The 26698-nt window shown below is 37.9% G+C and overlaps 1 protein-coding gene and 1 long non-coding RNA gene across 4 annotated transcripts in view; one reads left to right on the forward strand and one right to left on the reverse strand.

Moving 5' to 3' along the window:
- The window catches only part of LOC5565333 (N-acetyltransferase 6), a 73945-nt gene that overhangs the window by 24088 nt on the left and 23159 nt on the right, over window positions 1-26698 (reverse strand). The window contains exon 1 of one of the 3 annotated variants that reach the window (XR_002501471.1): window positions 18173-18414. The exons of 1 other annotated variant lie outside the window; for it this stretch is intronic. Coding sequence is in view for 1 of the 2 variants with exons in the window: in XM_001649626.2 (XP_001649676.1) it covers window positions 18173-18175 (3 nt within the window). In the remaining variant the exon portion in view is untranslated. Of the gene's footprint in view, window positions 1-18172; window positions 18415-26698 lie in introns of those variants that run through there. One more of the 3 variants, XM_001649626.2, reaches the window with a different exon arrangement.
- On the forward strand, window positions 23924-24722 carry LOC110678254. The gene is made up of 3 exons (XR_002501473.1): window positions 23924-24350; window positions 24410-24503; window positions 24561-24722. It is a non-coding gene; the product is annotated as an uncharacterized LOC110678254 (long non-coding RNA).

Raw genomic sequence — 26698 nt, forward strand, 5'->3', positions numbered from 1 at the left:
GATAATTTGATGCGAAACTTTTATCAAATATTAAAATTGTTTCAATTTTTTGGGCATATCAATAATAAGGTATATGTATAAACTTTGGGGCAAGATGAGCACTACATATATTCAAATATGAGAAAAAGTGTGAAATTATAAAACCACACATAGTTTTAAGCTTAGCATACGGTATCCGCTTTGCACCAAACTATTTTTTCATGTTTCATTAACAAACAAAAATTTATATCAATTTCTTAGTGGATTTTCAGAAATTTATTGAAAGTTATTTTTGATTTAATAATAGCTTGAAAGTTAAATTACAAGAATATAAATACTATCAGAAATTCAAGATAAATCTTCGGATATTACAAGCATTGGGAAGTAATGGTTTCCTTCAGTAAATTGCATCTTTTTATGCGTCATCTTGCTTCACACGGAGAAAATTAAATACTCAAAAGTGAATTCATTCCACTCAATTCCAGAGGTTCGTGCGTTAACCTAATTTGGGGTTGATGGGGTAAAAGTTGTTTTCACTTGCAGCCATGCGAAAAAAAAACCTACTGGCTAAGTTCTTTTCACTCAACCGGCATATCAAATAACTCAACTTCCAGTACTATTACACTACTCAAATTTGAGGTAACGCACAAAGGTTCGGCTTTTGGGTTGTTTTGTTCTTCGCTCTCTGACAACAATAGAAGGAGCGAATGAAATAGGGAGAGAAAAACAACTCAAAAGTAAGTTAAAAATCTTCAAATATGGGTTTTCCGTTTTCTCCGTGCAAAGTATTTTTGACCGAAGATAAAACAGCTATTTGGAAAACTTCACTTATCAAAACATATGATGGATGGAAGTTGAAAAAGTAATGTCAAACTATAAGGATGTTACCAAAACAACTTAGGGTGCTCATCTTGCTCCATCTGACCCGAGAGACTTTTTAGAGATTTGCATTAAAATAGAGACCGAAGTCTCTGAAAAGATACCTGTTACCAGCCCTGTCAACCCGACAAGCTGCAGAGAACAGTAATGTGGGAATGGGCACTGAGCATAATATAGGTATACGTTATTTCTAAAATAGATTCATTCATGAAACGCTCGTACCACTCGGTGCTAAAATTAGTCGTTGGTTGTTTTACGATTTGAAAAATGCACGTCTCGACAAAAATGCTGCAAGTCACTCGTTGGAATGCTTGTTTTGCACACAACGGACGAATTCCTAAGGTTCAGTCCCACACTCAGATTCATGCGGTATAAATAATTCGCATAATTTACATTCCTGCTTTTTTAAGCTGTACATTTATCCAAACAAACTGACTTGTTTGTTGGTTGAGTTTATTACATTTGCAAATTTGTTGTGTATATCACATTTCTGAACAAAACAAAACAGTTAGATTTTTTTGATTATCTACTACTGTCAAAGCTCGTTATAGCGACAACTTTTATTGCGACAAACCAATTTGCAACGACGTTTTCGAAGGTTAGCGTTAGCGTTGTTACGGTATACTTCGTAGATTGGATACTAGCAACATTCATGTTTCTGTTTTAATAATCTTGTCCAGACTGCTTTCAGAAACAAGGCAGGGGAGTGTACCTTGTTCCAATCATGAACAAGATAATTAAACGCATGAATATCGCTATTTCCGGCCACGCCCATCTTTACCGTAACTTGGGATAGGGGAAGGATATGTTGATGTAGCACTTGCTTAATGAGGGGCCACCGACTCAGCGACACCCTCATAAGTGCTACAGAGTTGGAGGTTGGGAGAGGTATAACGTCAGGATTCGCCTTAAAAGCTGGCGAGTATTTGTAGTTTAAATGTTTTTAATTTAATCTTTTGAATGCCGGCAATCAAAAGAGAAAACAGTAATTTATTTATTTTATGAATGGTATTTCGCGTAATGCCTGTCGATTGAACGGGAATTACTTTTGCTCTATAGCTATTACAAAGCAAAACCGATCCCTCTAGGGTCATCGGATTGAACAAAAACAAAAAAAAAAAACGCATAAAGAACTAAACACCGATAAAACCAATGATTGTCAAAAACCAATCCGCTCAGGAAAAAAACACGACCAAAGTTGTCCGTAACAAAAACAAAAATAATAACGGCCGAGAGTAGGGTACTGCAGAATAGTTGAAAAAAGAAGCGCGTTTGAACTAAACACCAGAGGACAATAAAATCAATGAGTGTCAATTACGACCCGTAAGTGGAAAAACTCATCGATCGTTTCGGATGTAATCGAATGGATACTCAATCACTTCTGCACTACTTCCATATGGAGCTGCAAAGATAATCACTTTTCTTGGACAAACCAATTTGCAACGACGTTTTCGAAGGTCCCTTAAAATTCACATATTGAGTTTATCTTTTATAATGACATTTCCTTTTTTTGACCGTTATCTATTACGACGTTCCAGTTGTATATACCTAGTAGTCATTCATTATAACGACATTTTTCAAAACACCGATGCACACTATAAACTTTTTCTGATGAAATTTTGTTTTAAACATATTTTTTCAACGGTGTAACATTACAAGTTGTTTATGACGTATGAAATACTCATCAAACATACCTAAAAATAATAAAGAAAGAATAGATAGAATGAAATGGTTAAAAATAATTTTATTGAGTTTATTTACCTAACTTAATCATTGTTGTTAAATGTACAATAATAAATAACAATTTCTTAATATTTGTTAGTAATTATTGACTTTTTTACACTTGTTAACTGAATTCTAAACAAGATAACGACTATTTTGCAGCTCTTTATAACGATATCTTCTTCTTCTTTCTATGGCGACCCTCAGTTTGGTCTTGCTGAATAGCTACGTATTTAGCGCTACGGCTATCTGGGGCCATAACGATATGCAAAAACTTTATAATGAAATGATTTATAGCGACATCTCAATAACAGAAAGAGTAATCTGTGCTAAATGAATATGGCATGCAAGAATTTATGCAATTTAGGAACTTTAGAGACCTTATGTTTGAAACACAGACCAAAAAAGACCGAATAGGAGGAAAAAAAATTGAACGGGAACCTGAGCAAGACCAAGAAAACCAAAAATAATTCTCACATGAATCAGGAGATTAAAATTTGTATTTATAAAAGTAGTTCACAAACTCCGGGCAGACTTTTTTCTATGAATATTTTTACTTTTTTTCTTGGAAGTTACAAGTATAGCTGTTCGTACTACTGTATACTGTACTTCCAGGAATTTAATCAGGAACTAATTCAGGCATTTACCCAAAAAAATGACTCTTTAACGGCCTTCTAAAAGTTTTCCCCTTTTTTTTCAAGATAGCCCCCGAAATTACTCTAGACTCCACCATGAATTTCTTAAGGATTTTCAAAAAAACCTCACAATCAGCATGATCCGCTTAGGGTTCGGCGTATTAATCGCGTTAACACCGAAGCTCCATCACTGCATGAGATAGAAACAGCCATCCAAAGTATGAAATCTAACAAAGCCCCTGGGGCCTACGACTGATAGATTTTGAGGCCTCCAATAACATGGCCATTCGTAGCATCTATTTCTAGCACAGCCTCCCGTATCGGTACACCTGGAGATCACCTCAGCAGACTGAATCGCAAATCGACCACGTTTTGATCGATGGACGGAACTTCTCCGACATAACCGATGTCAGAACCTATCGTGGCGCTAACATTGACTCCGACCACTACCTGGTGATGGTGAAACTGCGCCCAAAACTATCCGTCATCAATGATGTACGGTACCGACGCCCGCCCCGGTACAATCTCGAGCGGCTGAAACAACCAAATGTCGCCAATGCGTACGCGCAGCATCTTGAGGCAGCGTTGCCGGATGAGGGCGAGCTCGATAGGGCCCCTCTTGAGGACTGCTGGAGGACAGTCAAAGCAGCCATTAACGACGCAGCCGAAAGCATTGTCGGATATGTGGAACGGAGCTCAAGAAATGATTGGTTCGACGAGGAGTGCCAGGAGGTTTTAGAAGAGAAGAATGCAGCGCGGGCTGCAATGCTGCAGCATGGTACTCGGCAAAACGTAGAACGATACCGACTGAAGCGGAAACAGCAAACTCGCCTATTTCGGGACAAAAAGCGCCACCTTGAAGAGGTGGAATGCCAAGAGATGGAGTTGCTGTACCGTTCTCAAGAAACGCGGAAGTTCTATCAGAAGCTCAACACATCCCGCAAAGGTTTCATGCCGCGAGCTGAGATGTGCCGGAATAAGGATGGGAGCATCTTGACGGACGGACGCGAGGTGATCGAAAGGTGGAAGCAGCATTACGATGAACACCTGAATGTCGCAGAGAACACAGGCACAGAAGGTCAGGACAGCGAAGGCGATGGCTACGTCAGCACAGCGGACAGCGGAAACCAACCAGCTCCCACGATGGGGGAAGTTAATGATGCCATTCAACAGCTCAAGAACAACAAGGCCGCTGGCAAGGATGGAATAGGAGCCGAACTCATCAAGATGGGCCCGGATAGGTTGGCCGCTTGTCTGCATCGGCTGATACTCAGAATCTGGGAAACGGAACAGCTACCGGAGGAGTGGAAGCAAGGCGTTATATGCCCTATCTACAAAAAGGGCGACAAACTGGAGTGTGAAAATTATCGTGCAATCACCATCCTAAACGCCGCCTACAAAGTGCTATCCCAGATTCTCTTCCGTTGTCTATCACCTATAGCAAACGAGTTCGTGGGAAGTTATCAAGCAGGTTTCATTGACGGCCGCTCGACAACGGACCAGATCTTTTCCGTGCGGCAAATCCTTCAGAAATACCGTGAGTACCAGGTCCCTACATACCATTTGTTCATCGATTTCAAGGCGGCATACGACAGTATTGACCGTGTAGAGCTATGGAAGATCATGGACGAGAACAGCTTTCCCGGGAATCTCGGGCGAACACTCCAGTTCGTTCGAGTCTCGGCGGGGACTACGACAGGGCGACGGACTTTCGTGCCTGTTGTTCAAAGTTACGCTAGAAGGTGTCATGCGGAGAGCCGGACTTAACAGTCGAGGCACGATTTTCACGAGATCCGGACAATTTGTTTGCTTCGCGGACGACATGGATATTATTGGGAGAAAATTTGAAACGGTGGCAGATTTGTTCACCCGCCTTAAACGCGAAGCAACAAGAGTCGGGCTAATGGTGAATGCGTCGAAAACAAAGTACATGCTGGTTGGCGGAACTGAGCACGACAGGGCCCGCCTAGGAAGCAGTGTTATGATAGACGGTGATACCTTCGAGGTGGTGGACGAGTTCGTCTACCTCGGATCCTTGTTGACGGCTGACAACAATGTTAGTCGGGAAATACGAAGGCGCATCATCAGCAGAAGTCGTGCCTACTATGTGCTCCAGAAGAAACTGCGGTCAAGAAAGATTCACCCCCGCACTAAATGCACGATGTACAAAACGCTCATAAGACCGGTAGTCCTCTATGGGCACGAGGCGTGGACTATGCTCGAGGAGGACTTGCAAGCTCTTGGGGTTTTCGAACGCCAAGTGCTAAGGATGATCTTCGGCGGCGTGCAGGAGAACGGCGTGTGGCGGCGAAGGATGAACCACGAGCTCGCTCAACTCTACGGCGAACCCAGTATCGTGAAGGTAGCTAAAGCTGGAAGGATACGCTGGGAAGGGCATGTTGCAAGAATGCCGGACAACAACCCTGTAAAGATGGTGTTTGCTACAAATCCGGTCGGAACAAGAAGGCGTGGGGCGCAGCAAGCTAAGTGGATTTACCAGGTGCACCAGGACCTGGAGAGCGTGGGTCACAGTCGAGGATGGAGAGAAGCGGCCATGAACCGAGTGAATTGGCGAAATATTGTTGGCGAGGCTTTATCAAGATAATTGATGTAAAGCCAAATAAGTAAGTAAGTCTGTGCCGTTATACGCCAGTGAAACGTGGTGTGTATCAGCGGAGACACTCAACGGCTGTAGGTGTTCATCAACAGATGCCTACGGTATATAATTCGGGCATGGTGGCCACACAACTGGATCTCTAATGCTGAGCTCCATCGTCAGTGCCACCAGCAACCGATACAAACAGAAGTTCGACAACGAAAGTGGGGTTAGGTCTGCCACACTCTACTTCGGGGCGTCAACTAAATCTGCAAACAAGCACTGGAATGGAATCCAGCAGGACATCGCAGCAGATGCAGACCCAGAGGCTCATGGCGGCGCAGCCTCAACAAAGAAATAAAAGAAGTCGACGACAATTTGACCTGGCCGCAGGTCAAGGCGATAGCTGGCAATCGCCCAGGATGGATATCTTTCACGTCGGCCCTATGCACCAGAATGGGTGCCCAGGACTCATAAGTAAGTAAAAACCCGCACACATATCTAGTTTCTAAAAGTGATCAAAGGATATTGGGAATGTTCTTGTGGACGTAGTTATTCCGGTGGGTCACTGTGTCAGGTCGGGTACAAAAGAAAATTTTCGATTCCCGAAACGCCTACAATTTACGATAAAACCAATTTGTATCTGAACATCTGTGCCAAGTTTAATGGAACGCATTTTAGTGTTTGATATTTACTTTTCGAGAATTGAAACGGTTTAATATCCAACAAATCTATAGCCGGTTCTTGTTTATTTGTTTATTTCAGCTGCTTCAACTGACCTTCTGGGGTCTCATTGAATGACTTAAACTTAAACTAATACAAAATTCAAGAATTGTTACACAAATAAGCATTGACCATATACAGATTAACAATCGAGCACAACAACATATTAAAACTAGTTCTAACATCATCTTATTCATAATCACGATACTTATCAAACATTAGAAATAAACCACTTGCAAAGTTTTACAGTCTCTCATCATCAATTACACAAACGTACCCAAAGTTACATAGTTTCATCAATAGCTTCACGTATCATAAAATAACTCAAACAATCGTTACTAAGTGAGGTCAACGTTTTCCGGTTTCCAGGAACAATTTAATCTGTCGACATACTCTCGAATTTTCACATTACTCGGCCAAGTCTTAGCGTTCATTGCTGATTCTTTCCAACGTTTACTCAAAACAATTTTGAATGATATGTAATCGAAATTTTTACAACTTTTCCAACTCGGTACTAATTTTGTGACATTCAAGCACTCGGGCTCTGATGCGCAAAGTGAACGAGAAACCAAACGAACGATGTCATATTCGGTTACGCTGCTATCGATGTTAGACAAAACAATTGAAAACAATTCCTCACAGTCTGGAACCACACAGCTACAATGGCTATCACTGCTGTACGTTCGAACGTTGGTGTTGTTCGACGGCATTGGCGTAGTAACTGGAGTTGAATGACTTAGTATGCGATCTGGCGCAATAATTTTATCGTTGATTTCAGCTATCGCATCGTTGATTCTTCCAACTTCGGACTTCAATTTATCCAGCTCAACTACAATTGTTGACGTTGAACTAGATCTGGGCGATTCAGACATTGCATCCCTTGCTTTGCAAAATTCGGCCCTGGATTGACTGCAACATCGAACAAGCAGTTAAACTCAGAGACCTAGCATTCCAACTCTATTCGAGGAACCCCAACCGAGCAAGAGGCGATATGCAATGGCAAGACTACTGCGCAAAACGTGACAGAGTTAGCACGCTGATCTCAGCTGCGAAGAAGAGGTATGCAGACAGGATTTTTCTCCTGAGCTACCTGCGAAGAAACTCTGGAGCAATCTCCAAAGAGACGGTATACACAACAATCCCAAACGTAATGTGGCCGATACGCAGATAAATGTCGACCAGCTGAATCAGTTCTTTGCTGAGGGCCATCTACATCTCCAACGGTCAGCACAACAGATAGCATCACCTTTAATTTCGCGCGGTGAGAACAACGTCCTTGGGAACAATGCTACCCGCCAACGGTTTGAATTTCGATATACGGATGCGGCTGATGTTTCACAGAGGATCTACGAGATATCATCTAATGCGACTGGTTCGGACCACATCCCCATATCTTTCGTAAAAATGCTGTGTCCTTTCATACTACCACTCCTTGTAAATCTTTTCAACACCATCATAGGGTCGCACACATTTCCAGATATCTGGAAAAAAGCCATAGTTACTCCAATACCAAAAGCAGCAAGTCCAATTCAGCCAAAGGACTTCCGACCGATTAGCGTGCTCCCGGCCATCTCCAAGGTACTTGAAAAGATACTACTTCACCAGATCACCGAATACCTACAGGCAGCAGACCCGCCTCTCCTCGATAAGCACCAATCCGGGTATAGGAAGAATCACAGTACTACGACTGCATTGGTTAAGGTTGTACATGATATTTACAACAATTTCGACGCCAACTCGTGCACTGTCATGGTACTTGTGGATTTCTCCCTGGCATTCAACTGTGTACGACACGCAAAGCTACACCAAAAGCTACAGAGAGAATTCGGTTTTGACCAGTCAGCTGTCCAATTGATCGAGTCCTTCTTACAAGATAGAAGCCAAGTGGTCAAGCTTGGAGAAGAAATATCGGCAGAAAGGATTCTTGTAGATGGTACTCCTCAGGGATCGTGCCTCAGTGCGTTGTTGTTCAGTTTATTTATCAATAGCCTACCAACCATGCTAAAGTGTGAGTATACGCGGATGATCTTCAGATCTACGTATCCGGACCTATTGATGACGTAGATAGGTTGGTTCACAGTATCAACGAAGATTTGGGCTCCATAGAACACTGGGCAGCAATGAACAACCTCTTCCCGAATCCGAAGAAAACCCAAGGCATAGTTTTCTGCAAGGCAGGACGGATCACTCCTAGTCTCGACATTAGGTTCTGCGGGGAGACCATCGACCTAAGTGACAAAGTCGTTAATCTCGGATTGGTAATGGATAAAAACCTAAAATGGACGGATCTGGTCAACGAGACGACGATGAAAGCGTATAACATCCTGCGAACATTTCGTCGATTTACACCAGTGCTATCTCCCCAAGTTCGGTTGAAACTGGTACAAGCGGTAGTTATGCCGGTTTTTACTTACTGCGACATTGTTTACTATCCCGGCCTCACCGTGGAAATGAAAGATAGGCTGCATCGATGTTTCAAGTCTTCGCTACGATTTATCTTCAGATTAAATCGATTCGACACAACATCCACCTTTCGAAATGCCATCCTCGGTCATGATCTTCCACGCAACTACCGTCAACGAATATGCTGTTTCTACCGCCAGGCGTGGGACAAGAAACTTCCACAGTACATCCAGCAGCATCTCCAGCGAGGGTTAATGGAACGTGCGAGGACCTTCCAGTTGCCGGCGCACACAACGAGTAAAAAGAAGAGCCTGCTGATATACGGAATCTCACATTGGAACAGATTACCCATCGGAATTAAGACCAGACCTACATTAGCGACATTCAAACAAGCGCTAAGAATCCAGAACTAGATTCAACGATAATCAGTTCATTAACAAATTACATTGTTTGTAATTAGATTAGCTTTCCAATGTAAACACTTTCTTTGTTTGCTTTCCTTGTCCCGATTAATAGTTGTATAACTAACAGGATATCGTACGTTTAATAAATTACAATTACAATTACAATTACAAATCCAAATAATGTTTTTGGATAGCGCACACAAATTTACCTCGCTAACACCAACATACGATGCATGGAATCTTCTCGCACATCTTCCTTCGCAAACGGTGTACTGTTCTTTCATCATGTCGATGTTTGCGGCACAGTTTCTGCATTCCGTATTCATTGTAGGAACGGTGAAAACGTTGAAGGTTTTTCAATTTTTCAGCAAATGCAAAGCATTTACGACGTAATTATCACATCAAAAATTGAAAGACGTAGTCACATATATTGACAAGCGACAATATAAACTTATAATGCGGATCTTCGCGATTAAATTGCTTAAAACGACGGACCGACGAAAACAGCGTTAGACTCTAGCAATAACCGAAACAATAAAAAGGGCATTATGTCCGAGTGGCCACCTCCTGCAAATTCTAAATGGTGCAAAACTCTTTATATTAAATGTTCAAAATTAGAAAATAAATAAAGATAACTTGGCATGTCCCAAAAAATAGCTCTTTTTCACCCGACCTGACCCAGTGACCCATCGGTATAACTCCGGCCACAGAAATATTCCCGAGTTCCTCTGGCCACTTTAAGAAACAAGATATATGTGCCAGTATACTGACAAAACATTATTTGAATCCTTTAAGGGGACGGACCTGGTGTAGTGGTTAGAACACTCGCCTCTCACGCCGAGGACCTGGGATCGAATCCCATCCCCGACATAGTCACTAAAAATTTCAGTGACGACTTCCTTCGGAAGGGGAAGTAAAGCCGTTGGTCCCGAGATGAACTAGCCCAGGGCTAAAAATCTCGTTAATAAAGATAGAAAAAAAAATCCTTTAAGGCAGTGGTTCTAATCATTTTTGGTGCCGCGACCCCCTTTGAAGCTTTACAAATGTCTCACGGACCCCTAAAAATGGATGTTCTTAAAATATATGTTTATGGAAATACCGAATCTCTCCAATAATTTTCCCTTCCGGTCGCCACGTAGTGTACCATTGCCAGAAGCACAAAGCTGTGGATGTGATTGAAAAGCGAGGTGGTTTTCTTAACTATGTTGTACAATATACACAATGCGACTATTGAAGTGTTACCTAATGTACTGGACAGGCACTTCTACAAATCATGTCTGTAATCCACAACAAATCCTAATGGAGAAATCATCAATACAAGAATACTGCTGTAATCTTTTGAAGGAGTCCACTATGAATTGAGTCATGAATTTACCTTGTATTTTCCCATAAAACGACAAGGAACTTTCATAAGGGGGTTTTCATGATCCAATTGTCTGAAACAAAACACTAAGCTGCATTTTTGTACGGTTCAGAATTAACTAAAAAACTTCGGCACTTCCAGGATCCACTTTGACAGGGGGAATTTTCTAGGCTGAATTGTCTGAAACTTGGTAATAAGAAGCGCTTGGAAACAACGCATATTGTGATCAGTAGTTTGAAAAAAAAACCTTGTCAAAGTGAATGAGGAGTGCAAAGAATAAAATACTTCACATGGAATAACTCCGCCAAAAATATTGCCAGGAGTTAATTGCAGATTTCATGTGTTCCATACAAGCCGTAGGGGAAATTATCAAAAAATTGTTAGGAAATCTCCGAAAACGTTGGATCTCGCCAGTAAGCTCGCAAAATCTACTAAGGATTAATCTTCAAATATTTCAGATATTTTTTATTGATACCTTCCAGAAATTATCTTAGTTTTTAGTTTTCAAGATCACACTGGATAGAAATTGCAGCCATGGCTGTGCGATGAGTAACTATAGCTGACTTGCAACCCTTAACTGACAGGATGATATTTTTCAGTATTTTCACAGTTGAAATGAATTATTGGGGGTTGCGGTTGGAAGTTGAAGCATAAATTCTTGGTTGTCGGCTATTTCAGATTAAGACCAAGAATTTACGTTGAAAGGAACAAAAAGGTTTCAGACAGATCATATATTTGCAACTCGGTATAAATGTTTTCTTGAGACCAAACTGTATCCAAGTAAAAATGAAGCAAATACCAAAAGTGAAAAAGCAGTTAAAATCGATAAATCGTAAGAAATAAGAACACACTTCTGTTTTACTTGTAAGATAAAGAGGCTCTGTGTTTTTATTTTCTTTGATTAGTTGATTTAAACGGCGAAAAATGACATTTGCTCCATTTTTACTTGGGCCTTAAAGATTAATCACATTTTTCCACATTTTTCACAATTCCAATGATCCAATTGTAAAAAAAATCGGACTTTGATACAATTCGATTGTATCTCCCAACACACACAAACTATACAAACATTGTCAACATAATCATGAAACTCGTTATAAAACATTATAAACTCGATTTTCAAAACAGCCAATACCTGTTTTTTCCAAATCATTCATTGGTCCACTACTCAAAACGGCCGATGATCGGATCTTTCTCCATCAAGATGGCCTACAATCGGAAAAAATCGCAAACTATCATTGGCCTTAGTAGGGTGAGAGGCCAATGACTCTCTCTTGCTAATTCGTTGGAAACCCAAAGGGGCTATCCTTAAGCCACGGCACGCTAACAAAACTCATAAACATTTAATCTCATTTCCACATTTTTGGCAGTTTTCATAATAATATCTTTTATGAACGTGTTGAAATAGTAAAATTCATTCAACGAGTAAAATGTCATATAGATGTATTTGAATACAGAGAAATAGGAATTGAAAATGTGGTGATCAATATTCATATCAAATTTACTGTGATTCAATGATTTGAGGATCGGCCCTTTTAATTTTTAACGCGAGACTTATTCATCAGTTAGGAGAAACGACACTTGTTCTCAATGGCTTCGCGGACCCCCTGGGAACTCTTCACGGTCCCCTAGAGGTCCGCGGACCACCGGTTGAGAAATTCTGCTTTAAGGTGAAGATGAATCGAAGCCAAAGTTCAAATTTTCAAGAACACGGATCTGGAGAACCAAACATCCGATTGGGCTGAAAACTTAATCGATTGGGCACTAGCTGGTGCAGCTCAAACGAATGTTTGATTCTCCAGATCCGAGCTCTTGAAAATTTGAACTTTGGCTTCGATCCATCTTCACCCTAAGCATTCGCTTAGCAATGAGGGTGTTACTACTTTTGCCAGTGAATCAAATTGTCACCAAAGGAGACGAAAAACAAACAACAAGGCATGCTCGCTCACAACCGCTTATCCCAACTTTTGCGGATTATGATACAATCTAAAGCATGACAATGATTGTCATGACAATCACAGGACGCAACATTGTTGCAACCTTTTCAACTCACGATTAATCAGTTATTTTGAACACAAAACCAAATTTGTTTTATGAATGCTGTTCGATAATGTGCCAATGTTTACCAACACAGAAGATTGCAATGCGAAGTGCAGAAAATCGCTGCGCGCGTACTGATTGATCATTGTCATATACTGTTCAAGTGGTGATAAACTGATGTTGCGGAATGAAATTGTTGCAACAAGAACAGGAGATGATATTGCCTTTGTTGCTGCGTGTTGGGTGACAATTCATTCACTGACTTTTGTTTTTACTCAGGTTCTATAATACTATAATGGTTAAACAAGTTGAAAAAATCTTCAAAAATATATGTTAAAATTAATGTGGTCCATAAACAGGTTGTCGACTCAATTTTGAAAATAATATTCCCTGACTTTCCTTGACCTTCCAGTAATTTTCCAGAAAAATTCGAGACCACTGAATTGGTTAATTTGAACCGAAGTAAATACGATTTGAACAAGAAGATACATAATATCTGTTTACTTTTCAAACTTGAAAATCCGTATGAAAAAGATGTATTCAGCTGCTGAATTACCTCAGATATAATTTCACAACTTTTATGCATAAACGGCAATTTTGGACACCTTCCTGATCATGCCAGATTATAACTTTTCATAAAAGGTGCAACACTATTACGACCCTCCTCCATCTTCAATGTAAGAAAATAATCCTGAAATTTGACCTTTTTTATCGAGGTAAAATTTTATCCATTGCCAAAGAGCTTTCTTGGAGAATTGCTTTAAGGAATTCCACATAGATTTCACAGACATTTTTTAACACATATTTCCACATTTTCCAATCTTCCTTCAATAGCAGTTGGAATTCCTAGGATTATTTCAGGAATACTTCCTTTTTTTTGTCAGTAGCGATAGGGGTAGTACTGGGACTCTTAATCTGCCCTAAGCTCCTTCCCAACATTTGCTTTTATAAGCCTCTATTACGTTCATCACACAGACGTTCCTAAGCAATGTTGCTCAAATGGTCACTGTGTACCCTAGCAGCAATCAGCCCTTACCGTAGTTTTGCAGTCTAGTAGTTCAGACTACTATCAAACTATGGTAAGGTCTGAAATGCTACTAGAGTGGTTAAAGTGAAGAACGAAATAGTTTTATTAAAAGGTCCTCATTCCCCATTTCATTTCATCACTCACTATCGTCACTTTTATTTTCGACACTATCACGTATATCACCGATTATCACTCATCAACTTTCCATTATATCACTTTTCATATCACACCATTTTCATATAAATTCATTGTTATTACCATTTACCATCTGTTAGCATTACTAAGTAATTAAAAGATACTCAATTTAAATGTTTCATTATTTTTGTTGCTGTAGAGTCATTACTATTCAAACTACAATTTAGCACTATCAAAAAAATTAAAGTAAAACAAAATCACTTAGATCCATTCTTCTGCACTCGCTGTCATTATTAACACGTTTATCATGCATGTTTGAAGAACTAGGCAATAATGTTTATATTCAGAGAAATGATTGCAAAATGTATTATGGCCTTTATTAAATTAGTAGAGTTCACATCATTATACATCATCATTATTATATTTTTAACAAAACTATCAGAATCACTTCCAATTTCATTTTCAAATTTTCATCACCATAGATTTTATTATAAAATCACTATTAGCACCCTCACAATCACTAAATTTAATAACAACGAGTGTTACGCGCAGTTCCACCAAACACCCATTCTTATGTTGCATTATAACACGATTGATCACACGTTAGCTTCGAAACTTAACAACCATTACTGATTAGTACAAAGGATGCTACAGCTCGTGGTAAACGAACTGAACCATAAACAACCAGCACTGGTTTATAAGTATCTAATGAGCCCTGGCGGTCCCTCCGTTCGAAGAGGACCTGATAATATGCCGAAACATATTAACAGATCCTCCGCCTGAATGCAGCCGTTTCATGATAAATCATGAACCGTTAGAGGTGTGCCAAAGTATTGGGAAGGTGATATGTTTCACAGGCGGGTATTATTATGGTGCACCTTCTACTTTGGCACCGTCAAACCCTGTGATCGTGGCCAGGGTTTATTTCAGGAATACTTCCTAAACAATTTTTCAGGAATCGCATAGATGTTTTTGCGCAAAATGTTTTCTTTTTTCTTCGTTAGAATACTTTCAATAATTCTTCACGATGATTCTTACAGTTTAGTAAATATTTTAGGATTACGATATGAATTATGCCTAGGTTTTCTTCCCGAGAAATTTATTCAAATATTCTTAACGTGATTATAAAACGAAGCCAAACTTCGAATTTTCAAGTTCACAGATCTAGAGAACCTGACAACCGTTCGCATTGAAAATTTAATGAAATGGTTGCATTTTGGTTAAGGCCGTATATTTTCAATTCATTGAAAGCATTTTCAGTCCCCAACTGACTGACTCAAGCTTCCCTTTCGATTGAAATTCTACTGTTTCGTTTCAATCCGATAAACATTTCCTTTCATCGCAGCAAGCTTAGTCTTTCATTTCTTTCGTGCTGCCTGTGCGTCGCGCGTTATATAGCAGAGCCTTACCACAGCGAGCTGGTCTTTCAATCGGTAGTCTCTAACTTTAGGAGCAGATTAATTCAAATGATCGACGTGGTGGCCCGCATATTTTCTCTATCTTAATTTATTACCTAACAAGTTATATACATTACTATTGCAAAAAATAGGTAAAATCCAACTTGAAACATTTTGATAGATTTCAATGAAAGCAAATGAAACGAAGTTCTTACTCTTTCATTTCACCTTTCTTGTTCGCTGCTTACAATCAGGTAACGAAACGAATGAGAAGAACGATGCGACGCAGTTGTTCGTCACCATCGAGACGACGCAACCAAACCTTCGTGTTTCACAAAATGCTTTCGAAAATGCACAGCCCTGATTTTGGTGATGATCAATCTTAACGAAATTCATTCAGATATTGATCAATGCGTCGTTTTCTAATGTTCCTCTTGAATTTGTCGTGCCTCCAGCAATGGTTCGAGGAACTCCTCTAAGAATTCTTTTATGAGTATCTCCAAGTAATCTCACAAAATGTCAATAGTTTTTAGGACAGATTATTTCTAAGAATATTCTTGAAATTTCTGCTTTTCAATGATGTTCCGGATTCAAAAATAAAAAAAGGAATTTTATGGGTATATTTATATTAGAAAAAAAAACTGGGCATATCTATAAGAACACTCTTGATTAAAAATCATGAAGAAAGGCGGTTTTATCTGAATAAACTGTTTTCAGAAACAACCTGAAAAATATCAGGAAATATCCTGTCCATATCGTCAAATCTGAAACATACGTATTTTCGACACTTTTTTATACTTTTCATTTATTCATGCTTTTCATGCTGCAATTTTACATCAAATAAATTGCTCGTTTTGAATAGATGTTCGTGCAAATTTTCAAGATGGAGAAACGAACACGACTGTTTATTGCGGCGCTCATTTTAAATCCACATCCAGCGGCAGCGGTAACACGCAGATTATATGCGCGCAATTCAAACGCAACGTCAAATTTCAAGTAGGCTTGAATTGTTCCGTTCTGCAAGCATTTGCCAAATTTGAAACATTTGATGATTTTTATTATCACTGCGACGGTAAATATATCGAGATTTTCAGATAAAGGCATTCCGTGGATTTATCTTGCAAAGCACAATAAATACCTATATCACAGTTTAGCAGAAGCACGCACATTGTATTCAATGCACAATGAATAGTGTACGTTACGTGTTGATTTTGTTAGCTACTACGCCATCCAATATATGGCAAAATGATGTGACAATATTATATAGGATTTAGGGCCGATTTCTTCATCCCCGCTTAGGCCTTAAACCTTGTTTAATTGTATGGGTAAACGTGGTTTACGGCTTAAGTGAATGTGAAAAAATCGGATCTTTGTTTATTGGAGGGCAAAATCCCCAATACCAAGAGTAAAACTGTCCAAAACATTCAATTGAAAAAAATAACCACCATCAGGAGCACAAATCTAGAAAACTAAAAAGTGTTCAGAGCTGAAAAATTGATCGATTGATCACCACCAGCGAGTAACCAATCGATTTGTTTTTAAATAAATTATTGTTTGATTCACCATATTAATGCTCTTAAAATTTTGAGATGCGGCTTTTTATCATCTTCAATTCGATATTTTGAGAAAACTTGTAAAGATTGTCATGATTGAATGGAGTGAACACCATTTTTTCTTAAGTTTTGAGCAAAATGCGCGAAATTAGGTAATGAGTTGATCTAGGAAACTTTAGAACAAAATATGCTTAAAGCATTCCACGCCAACTTCGGAGAGCACAGTTGATGCTTTTTATTTCATAAAATTTGAATTCTGAGAAGGCAACATGTACAGTTTACTCTATTATACATAAGAGCATTTTCTCAATGGTGAATGCTTAACTTAAGTTAACTGCTATTTCGATAGATTGATTAGCCATTTTTTTTCATATATCGTGTTGAATGTAAACATCATGATTATTAACCTGATCGATAACTTTGCAGACAATAAATTCGTTTGATGTTGTAGTATTGATATTTTTTTCCCTGACGTCAAGTGAAATTCCCTGACTTTCCATGATTTTCCAGATCAAAAATGAATTCCCTGACATTCCTTGACTTTGCAGGTTTTTTTCAGGTAGTCGACACCCTGATAAATAACTGAAATCTAGCTTACCATTTGTATTGTAAATCGAAAAAAGTTGCAAATGTTTTGTCCAATACTGTAAAGAAACCTCAAAATGTGATTTACATAATAGGATATTAAATACTAAATTGTAGTACCCTGATGCGGAAATCTACAAAATGTATGAATTAACGACTACCTTGAGGCAGTTGAGGAATCTATGGAAGATCTGCTAGAGTAACTATTAGGAAACTGGTATTGATGGATAAATCTCTAAAGGAAATCTTGGATTAGCATTTTAGAAAATTCTTGTTGAATATTTCGGTTAGGTATTTCGAATCAGAATACACTGCAAGGAGATCTTCCTTCTCCTTGCAGTGAATTCTTATTAGTAACCTTAAAGATTTTTTTATATGCGACAGTTGTCTCTTCATGTGCAGTTAAATAATAAGACAAATTAATAGTCATTTAATGTTTGAATCAATACTAGATCGCCCTATTTACCCCCACCTCCGCTAAGGATGTGAAGCGCGCACGAACCCCTTGCGAAATTTAATATCTAGCATTGATACTACGGCAAATATATGAATTTTATAATTATCTATCACAGCGCCAACATCAAACTGCAACTTGGTAGATTCGCTCCAAGAATATTTAATTTCATTAAGCCAATCAATCAATCTGGTATGAGATTGAATTCAGAGCTATAAATAAATCCAGCAGGAATTTCACTTTCCCATTTTCGATATCTCAGGTTGAAATTACTTACCATAATCGAAGCCCACAGATCTATGCAGACGATCTTGTATGTGAAATCCTAGAGTTGAAATTCGCGAACGGCTTTTTATGCAATCATTTCAAAAAAGCAATAGTTCCGAAAAATGCAGGAGATAAATATTAAATATCTTTTTTTTCTTTCCATTAATATTTTTGGCTCCAGCTACGACGACCTCGAACAAAACAAACTGGATGAAAAATTGAAAAAGAAAACGGGGCCGCCGCATGACAGAAGCCGAGCGTTTCTTGTTTGAGCATCACGTTACCGTTATCAATTCGGTAAAATTAACCCGTATAGGCCTGAGTGAAAGCAAAAATACTGAAACCCTCACCGCTCAGAGAATTCTTAACGGATTCAAATGATTTTTTGTCAGTTCACTGGCCCACATATCTAGTTTCTAGAAGGGGCCAGAGGAACCTTGAAATTTTCCTGTGGCCGGAGTTATTCCGGTGGGTCACTGGGTCAAGTCGGGTATAAAAGGGCTATTTTTTAGGACATGCCAAGTTACCTTCATTTATTTGAAATGACAATAATTTTAATTTGCATAAATTATTAAAATTTGACATTCAACATTATAAATGAAGAGTTTTGCACCGTTTAAAATATACCGGATGTGGCCATTCGGACGTAATTCCCGGAAAAACCGGCTGTAGATTTGTTGCATACTAATTCGTTTCAATTCTCGAAAAGTAGAAATCAAACATAATTGTGCATTGAAATGCGTTCCCATAAACTTGGCACAGATGTTCAGATACAAACTGGCCACTTTATCGTAAGTTTGAGATGTCCCGGGACCCGAAAATGGTCATTTGTGGGATTAATCAAATGCAAAACTCATAGTTATTTAATTCAATCGTTTCTCAAAAGGTTTACACTGATGCAATTTTATTAAAATTACGTCATTTAGTGGCCACATTATAAACGATTCCGGAAATTATCAGTGACTTGAAATTTGCCTACCTCCAGGGGCACAAACGCATAGTACCCTTCTCACTCGACCTGACCCAGTGATCCACCGGAATAACTCCGACCACAGGAATATTTCCGCGTTCCTCTGTCCACTTCTAGAAACTAGATATGTGTGCCAGTATACTGGCAAAAAATCATTTGAATCCATTAAGAATTCGCTGAGCGGTGAGGATTTTAGAATTTTTGTTTTCACTCAGGCCTATACGGGTTAATAAGTTTATTACACACTAAAGTTAAGTTACCTGCATTGTATTTCAATCCGTGGCACCCACCGTACAACACAGTGTGGTCAAAAGTATAATGCCTAACTTGTCAAATCTAGAATGTTTCTAGTCATAAATACTACAACTCTGGTTAAATAAACAGAATATATTTTCTTGTTGACTATGTTTTGGTAGAGTTAACAGATTAATGTAGTCGGTTGAAAATCGTTGGTGCAGTTCTTAATTTTACCATGGATTTAGTAGTTTGTACAATAAAATTCATTTCAGTGTACACTCAGAAATAAAAACAGTCATCGAAGAGTTTCACGGAGAAAAATCAGCCTCGCTTGAAACAATAAACTATTTTTTTTTTGTTGATTTTCAACCCAAAAAATTGGTTGTTCTTAAAGCCTGATTTGCTACTGAAAAGGAATTGCTCAAGAAATTTCTCGCCGATTCCTTGCAGAAATTTTCTACAGCGACTCCCATTTGAAGTGACAGTTCTTTTCAACTGCGTACTGCGATCAGAAAAAAGCGCATTCTTGATCGATTCCTTGCAGAAATTTCCCATGCATCAAGATAGGCCGAGAAATTACTTGTCAGCAGCGAATCGGGCTTAAAGCCTGATTCGCTGCTGACAAGTAATTTCTCGGCCTATCTTGATGCATGGGATATTCCTGCAAGGAAACGATCAAGAAAGCTAATTTTTCTGATCGCAGTACGCAGTTGAAAAGAAATGTCAGTTCAAACGGGAGTCGCTGTAGAAAATTTCTGCAAGGAATCGGCGAGAAATTTCTTTGGCGATTCCTACACTCAGGCAAATACATTAACGAATTTCATATTTTTTTCCCATTGGGTCACCTTATGAAGCTCATAGCTGTCACTAGTGTGAAAAACTCATAAGGTTGTGTAGTGGTTAGGGTAATAATGTTAAATAAAATGGTATGATTTTGTTGAGTGTGTATACAACCGAAATTAAAGGTATCGCTCGAGTTCTAATCGGAACAACATTAGAGAACAAGAGAAACACGAAAAATTGAACGAAGGCTTACTTCGGATTGAAGCGAGCCCAATACAGAAAAACGAATTGAAGCCACACGATTCTCGTGTGGAGCTCGGAAGATGATGAACGCAACACGAGTGACTTGCGTAATGTGATTATATATGTAGTAGTGAAACTTCGGAGATAAAGCTCCGAGATTGCACCTACTTGACTTGGCGGAGCGAAATCGGGATCGTTAGCTTAAGTTGAAGCGGGACAATGCATTCTGGTAACTATTGCGGTAACGAACAGATGTTAATTTTATTCGTCATCTTTCGTTTACTACAATGGCGCAGCCGGTAGGCCAATCGGTCGAATTTTCTGATTCCTGTGGCCTGTTGGAACCAGTAGTTCAAGTAATTATATTTTGGTACCTCAATTACAGTGTTTGTTACAGTGACAGTAGAAAAAGTGCAATTTATAGTGAAATGGAAGTGCAATTGAAATCGTAATGGAAATTGAAGTGCATGGAAGTAGAAGTTGGACGAAAAGCGGTCAGGGAGTTGAAAGTAGTGAGTAATGGAGGGAAGCATTGCATAAAATGTAAAAAAGATTTGATTTGAAATGGACTGAGTTCGAAATTTGATTGCATTTGATTTGGATTTATGTGATATTTGGATTATAATTGGGATAGGATTGGTCTTTGGTTGGACTTGGATTGTATTTATATCGGATTTGGATTGGATTTAAATTGAAATTCGATAGGATTTAGATTGAATTTGAATTGGATTCGGGATGGATTGTAATTGGATTGGATTTATATTGGATTTAGAATGGTTTTGGATAAAAAAAAGTATGTGCTTTGATTGAAAAATGAGTATGAGTCAAAAAGGGTTTCGATTGCATTGGAAATATGAAAGAGAAAAAAAATATGATGAAATTGCAGCTGAGAAGTTGAAAAAAAAAATTAAAGAAGCAAAACAAAATGCAAGGATTGGCAAAAAAATGAATGAAGCTAATGAAAAAATAAATTGTAAAAAAAAAAATATGATGACAGTAAAAAAATGAGAAGAATGACAAAAAAAATTATTGAAGTCAGTGAAAAAAATGGCAAAAAATTGAAAGGATCGGCAAAAGAAAATAAATGATTAAAGTCAATGAAAAAAAAAATAAATGGCAAGACAAATAATTGATCGGAGCAAAAAAAAGGATTAGTGAAAAAAAAACAACTTAATGAATGAAGCGCTGCTATTAAAGAGCAATCGAATGGAAAAAAAAGAATGACAAAAAAACAGCCCATTACAGATGGAAGTAAAAACAAATTGTATTTAAATGAGGAGAAACCGAACAGTAAAGAGTTATCAAATTGAAAACAAATAATGAAAAAAAAAACAAATGCAAAAGATTTGAATACGATTTGAAATGAATTAAGATCGAAATTGTATTGCATTTGATTCTAATTTATGAAACATATGGATTAAAATTGGATTTGAATTTAAATTAAGATAAGATTCGGATTAAATTTGGATTGGAGTTCGATCGGATTAAGATGGGATTTCGATTCGATTGGGTTTAGATTTGATTTCGGATTGACTTGGATTGAGTTTTGATTGGGTTAGGGTTGTATTTGATATGGAATGGATTTCAATGGAATTCAATTAAATTTGGAGTTACTGAAGTTTAAAAAAATAACGAATGGGAGTTGGATTGAGTTAGAATTGGATTACATTTGAATTGGATTTGAACAGGATTTCGATCGGATTTGGATTGGATATGAACTGAATTTGGGTTGGATTTGGATTTAAATTCCGATTGAAGTTGAATTGGATTTGGATTGGATGAGATTTAGATTGCAAAATAATTAGATTGGATATGCATTAGATTTCGATTGGATTTGAATTTGAATACGAATCTTATCGTATTAAATTTGGATTTGATTTGTGTTCGATTTGGATATGAGTTTGCTTTAATTAAGACAGGATTTGTATTGGATTTTGATTGAATAAGATTGGGATTCGAGTTTTGATTTTGATGGAATATGGAGTATATTTGTTATAGATATGAATTAGGTTTGATATAAATTAAATTTATAAAAAAGTTATAAAAAAAATCCAAAAAAAATAACGAAATTTTGATCGGTTTTGGATTGATTTGAATTTGGATTGGATTACAATTGGATTTTTGTTAGAGTTGGATTGTATTTAGAGTGAAGTTGTGTCGTATTTGGATTGGATTAAATAAAAAAAACTTTGGATTGGATTTAAATATGAGTTGGTAAGGCTTTGGGTTGGATTAGATTAAGATTGGTTTGGACTGAAATTTGATTGGATTTATGTTGATTTTGTATAAGATTTGATTTTGATTATGCTTAGACTTGGAATGGATTGGATTCGGATTGGATTTGATTTTTGTTATGCTTAGATATGGTTAACATTTGGATTGGATTTGGATTAGTTTTAAATTGGATTCGGATTGGATTTGTATTGGATTTGGATTGGATTTCGATTGTATTTTGATTGGATTTGGATTAAATTTGGATTGGATTTGGTTTTAGTATGCTTAGATCTGGTTAGCATTTCGGTTAGATTAGATTGGCTCTGGATTTGGATTGGATTGGATTTGAAATGGAGTTGGATTGAATTTGGAGATTCGGATTGAATTTATTTCTATTAGACTTGGATTGGATTTGGATTGGATTTGGATTGGATTTGGATTGGATTTGGATTTGGATTGGATTTGGATTGTATTTGGATTGGATTTGGATTGGATTTGGATTGGATTTGGATTGGATTTGGATTGGATTTGGATTGGATTTGGATTGGATTGGATTTGGATTGGATTTGGATTGGATTTGGATTTGGATTGGATTTGGATTGGATTTGGATTGGATTTGGATTGGATTTGGATTGGATTTGGATTGGATTTGGATTGGATTTGGATTGGATTTGGATTGGATTTGGATTGGATTTGGATTGGATTTGGATTGGATTTGGATTGGATTTGGATTGGATTTGGATTGGATTTGGATTGGATTTGGATTGGATTTGGATTGGATTTGGATTGGATTTGGATTGGATTTGGATTGGATTTGGATTCGATTTGGATTGGATTTGGATTGGATTTGGATTGGATTTGGATTGGATTTGGATTGGATTTGGATTGGATTTGGATTGGATTTGGATTGGATTTGGATTGGATTTGGATTGGATTTGGGATTGGATTTGGATTCGGAGATTCGGATTGGGTTTTATTTTGATTTTATTTATTTATTGTATTGAATTTTGCTTGGATTTGGATTGGATTTCATATCAATTCAGATTGCATGTGGATTGGATTTGGATTTCATTGGTATTGGATTTGATTTTGATTAGGCTTAGGTTTGAATTGGATATGGATTGGATAATGATTAAATGTAAATTTCTATTGAATTTCGATTGGATTTGGATCGGAGTTGATTTAGATTTGCATCGGATATGGATTGGATTAGGATTTGTTATGGATAAGATCTGGAATGGTCGTATTTGGACCAAAATTCAGTAGTATTTCGATAAGTTGTATACACATGTATTCAAACCTTTGTTAATACTGTTGAACGTCATAAATAAACAAAAATATATTGATATTCATTTCGGAGAGTAGAGAAGGGGAATAATGTAGTGGTTAGGGTAATAATGTTAAATAAAATGGTATGATTTTGTTGAGTGTGTATACAACCGAAATTAAAGGTATCGCTCGAGTTCTAATCGGAACAACATTAGAGAACAAGAGAAACACGAAAAATTGAACGAAGGCTTACTTCGGATTGAAGCGAGCCCAATACAGAAAAACGAATTGAAGCCACACGATTCTCGTGTGGAGCTCGGAAGATGATGAACGCAACACGAGTGACTTGCGTAATGTGATTATATATGTAGTAGTGAAACTTCGGAGATAAAGCTCCAAGATTGCACCTACTTGACTTGGCGGAGCGAAATCGGGATCGTTAGCTTAAGTTGAAGCGGGACAATGCATTCTGGTAACTATTGCGGTAACGAACAGATGTTAATTTTATTCGTCATCTTTCGTTTACTACAGGTTGTTATGAAAATTTGCAAATGGAAGCATAACTGGACGCTGATTGCGGATTTATTTACGGAAGTATCATCAATTTGTTCGAATATTTTCAAAGGTAATAAGTTGGTATTTTTTCAGATAATTTGAAGTTAATACGGAATTGAATTTTTAGATAGATTATAATAGACAGAACCGTCATTCGACTGGAGAGCAGCATGAAATCACCGCCATCGTTGACATCCCACATGGGTGTTTTATGTATTTTGGGCAGAGCGTTACGCGTATATAATTTGGCCACCTCCATTTGATTTTGCCGTAGGGTGATCAAAGTAATTTGGACAGACCGTTACGCGTATATAATTTGGCCATTTACGGCAAAATCAAATGGAGGTGGCCAAATTATATACGCGTAACGCTCTGTCCAAAATACATAAAACACCCTAATCGGTCTATATTTAATGCAACAAAGCATTTATAATGTTAATCAAATGGATCATTGCTTGAGTTATTGAATAAATGCATCATAACATTATTAAGGTGAAGATGCATCGAAGCCAAACCTCGAATTTTCAAGAGCACAAATCTAGAGAATCTGACAACGGTTCGTGCTGAAAATCTAATCGATTGGTCACCACCAGCGAGTGACCAGTGAGTAGTATTTTCAGCATAAACGATTGTCTGGTTCTCTAGATTTGTGCTCTTTAAAATTCAAGGTTTGGCTTCGATGCATCTTCACGTTAATGCAAAAAATGTTGACTTTCGATCAAATTAATGCAATGATATAATGCTCGTGGTTACTTGGGGATCATATCCTGCTAGGAATTATGTTCCGAATTGAATTCGATTATGTCTTCACTTGTCCTGATAAAACGAACAACGTTATATCTTATCAATAGTTGAGCAGAAATAATGAAAGGAATATTTTTTCCAGCTTACCTTATGAATTTGAAAAGTATTGTTCTTACTAAAATATTTCTGCCGACTAAAAATACTTCGAGTATTGAGCAAAATTTGATTTGTAACACATTTTCGTCCGATTCCAACCAAAGTTATTTTTTTTGTTGAAATATCTCTCTTGACAAACAACATAATTACCTATTGGTGAAATCAAAGTCAACTTTGGTGAAAAAAACCATTTCATAAAACACCCTTACACACTTAAAAACGACATCGCTGTTCGGTAATTTTTTTACGGTTTTCGATCAGTAAATCACAAAAAAATACTGAGATTTCAGCACTTTTTGTTGAAAGTACTAGTTTTCAGTAATAATTTTCCTAATTTACTGAACTCAGTAAACGATTATGCTGATAAAACAGCAAAATTACAAATTGACCGAGAAAAAGCAAAAAGTCAGTAAAATGATACTACTGACTAATCGATTCTTTTTGCTGAGTTTTTGTTAATATAAAATGAAAACAACTAACCACGTTTGCTATTTGCCAAGCGAATGTTTTGTTTTCATTTTCTTGATATAAATTCTAATTTTATTAATATTTACACACATCCAGCTCTATTGTCTCAAGTCGCAACTCATGGTAAGTAATCGAAAGTCTGTTGACGAATAAAAATCACAACGATCTTCCGCCAATGCTTTTGCAGCTGAATGATTTAACTAGCCCTTTGTTGCGAAGCGACATGAGCCTTGCATCCCAAACTTACGGAAGGCCGCTCCGGTTCTGGTGGATGGACTGGGCAAGTCTCTATCATGCCAGGGTGCCATGTAAACCGAGTGTGGGAAGCGTTGTGAGGAAATGTTGGGACATCAGATTCCAACCATGGGATGGACTGGAACATAAAAACGGGAATGATGAAATTGAAGTGGGAGTTCCGTTGTTACTGTTCGCACGCGTTAGTTGTTGCTCTTCGTCTAGTAGCGTTTTTGGACTGTCACATCATCGTTAAATGTAATCTACACGTATTACCGCTATATATCGCACATGCCGATAGCAGTCGTAGGAGTGTTTTGATCCTGAATTTGCTCAAAAAACCAGTTTTTTCTGGCGTTGTACATCGAAGCATATTTGGAGTATTCCGTTTGCAATGGCTGATAGGAGAGTTTGCAAAAAATGCACTCAGAATGTAGACGCACATACTGAGCAATTTACTGTTTGTGAAGGAGAGTGCGCGTGTCTCTTTCATGCTAATTGTGTTGGCCTAAGCGAAGATGACTTGTGCACATTCGCTTTGAAAACGAATATCATATGGATGTGTGATGAATGCATGGTCAAATTCCGGAGAATGAGTGGCGGAACATGGCTTACTTCGTCTGCAGATTCAATCAAAGGTAAAGCCATCGACGATGAAATTAG

Source organism: Aedes aegypti, chromosome 1 (assembly GCF_002204515.2).
Source record: "Aedes aegypti strain LVP_AGWG chromosome 1, AaegL5.0 Primary Assembly, whole genome shotgun sequence".
Classification (NCBI taxonomy): domain Eukaryota; kingdom Metazoa; phylum Arthropoda; class Insecta; order Diptera; family Culicidae; genus Aedes; species Aedes aegypti.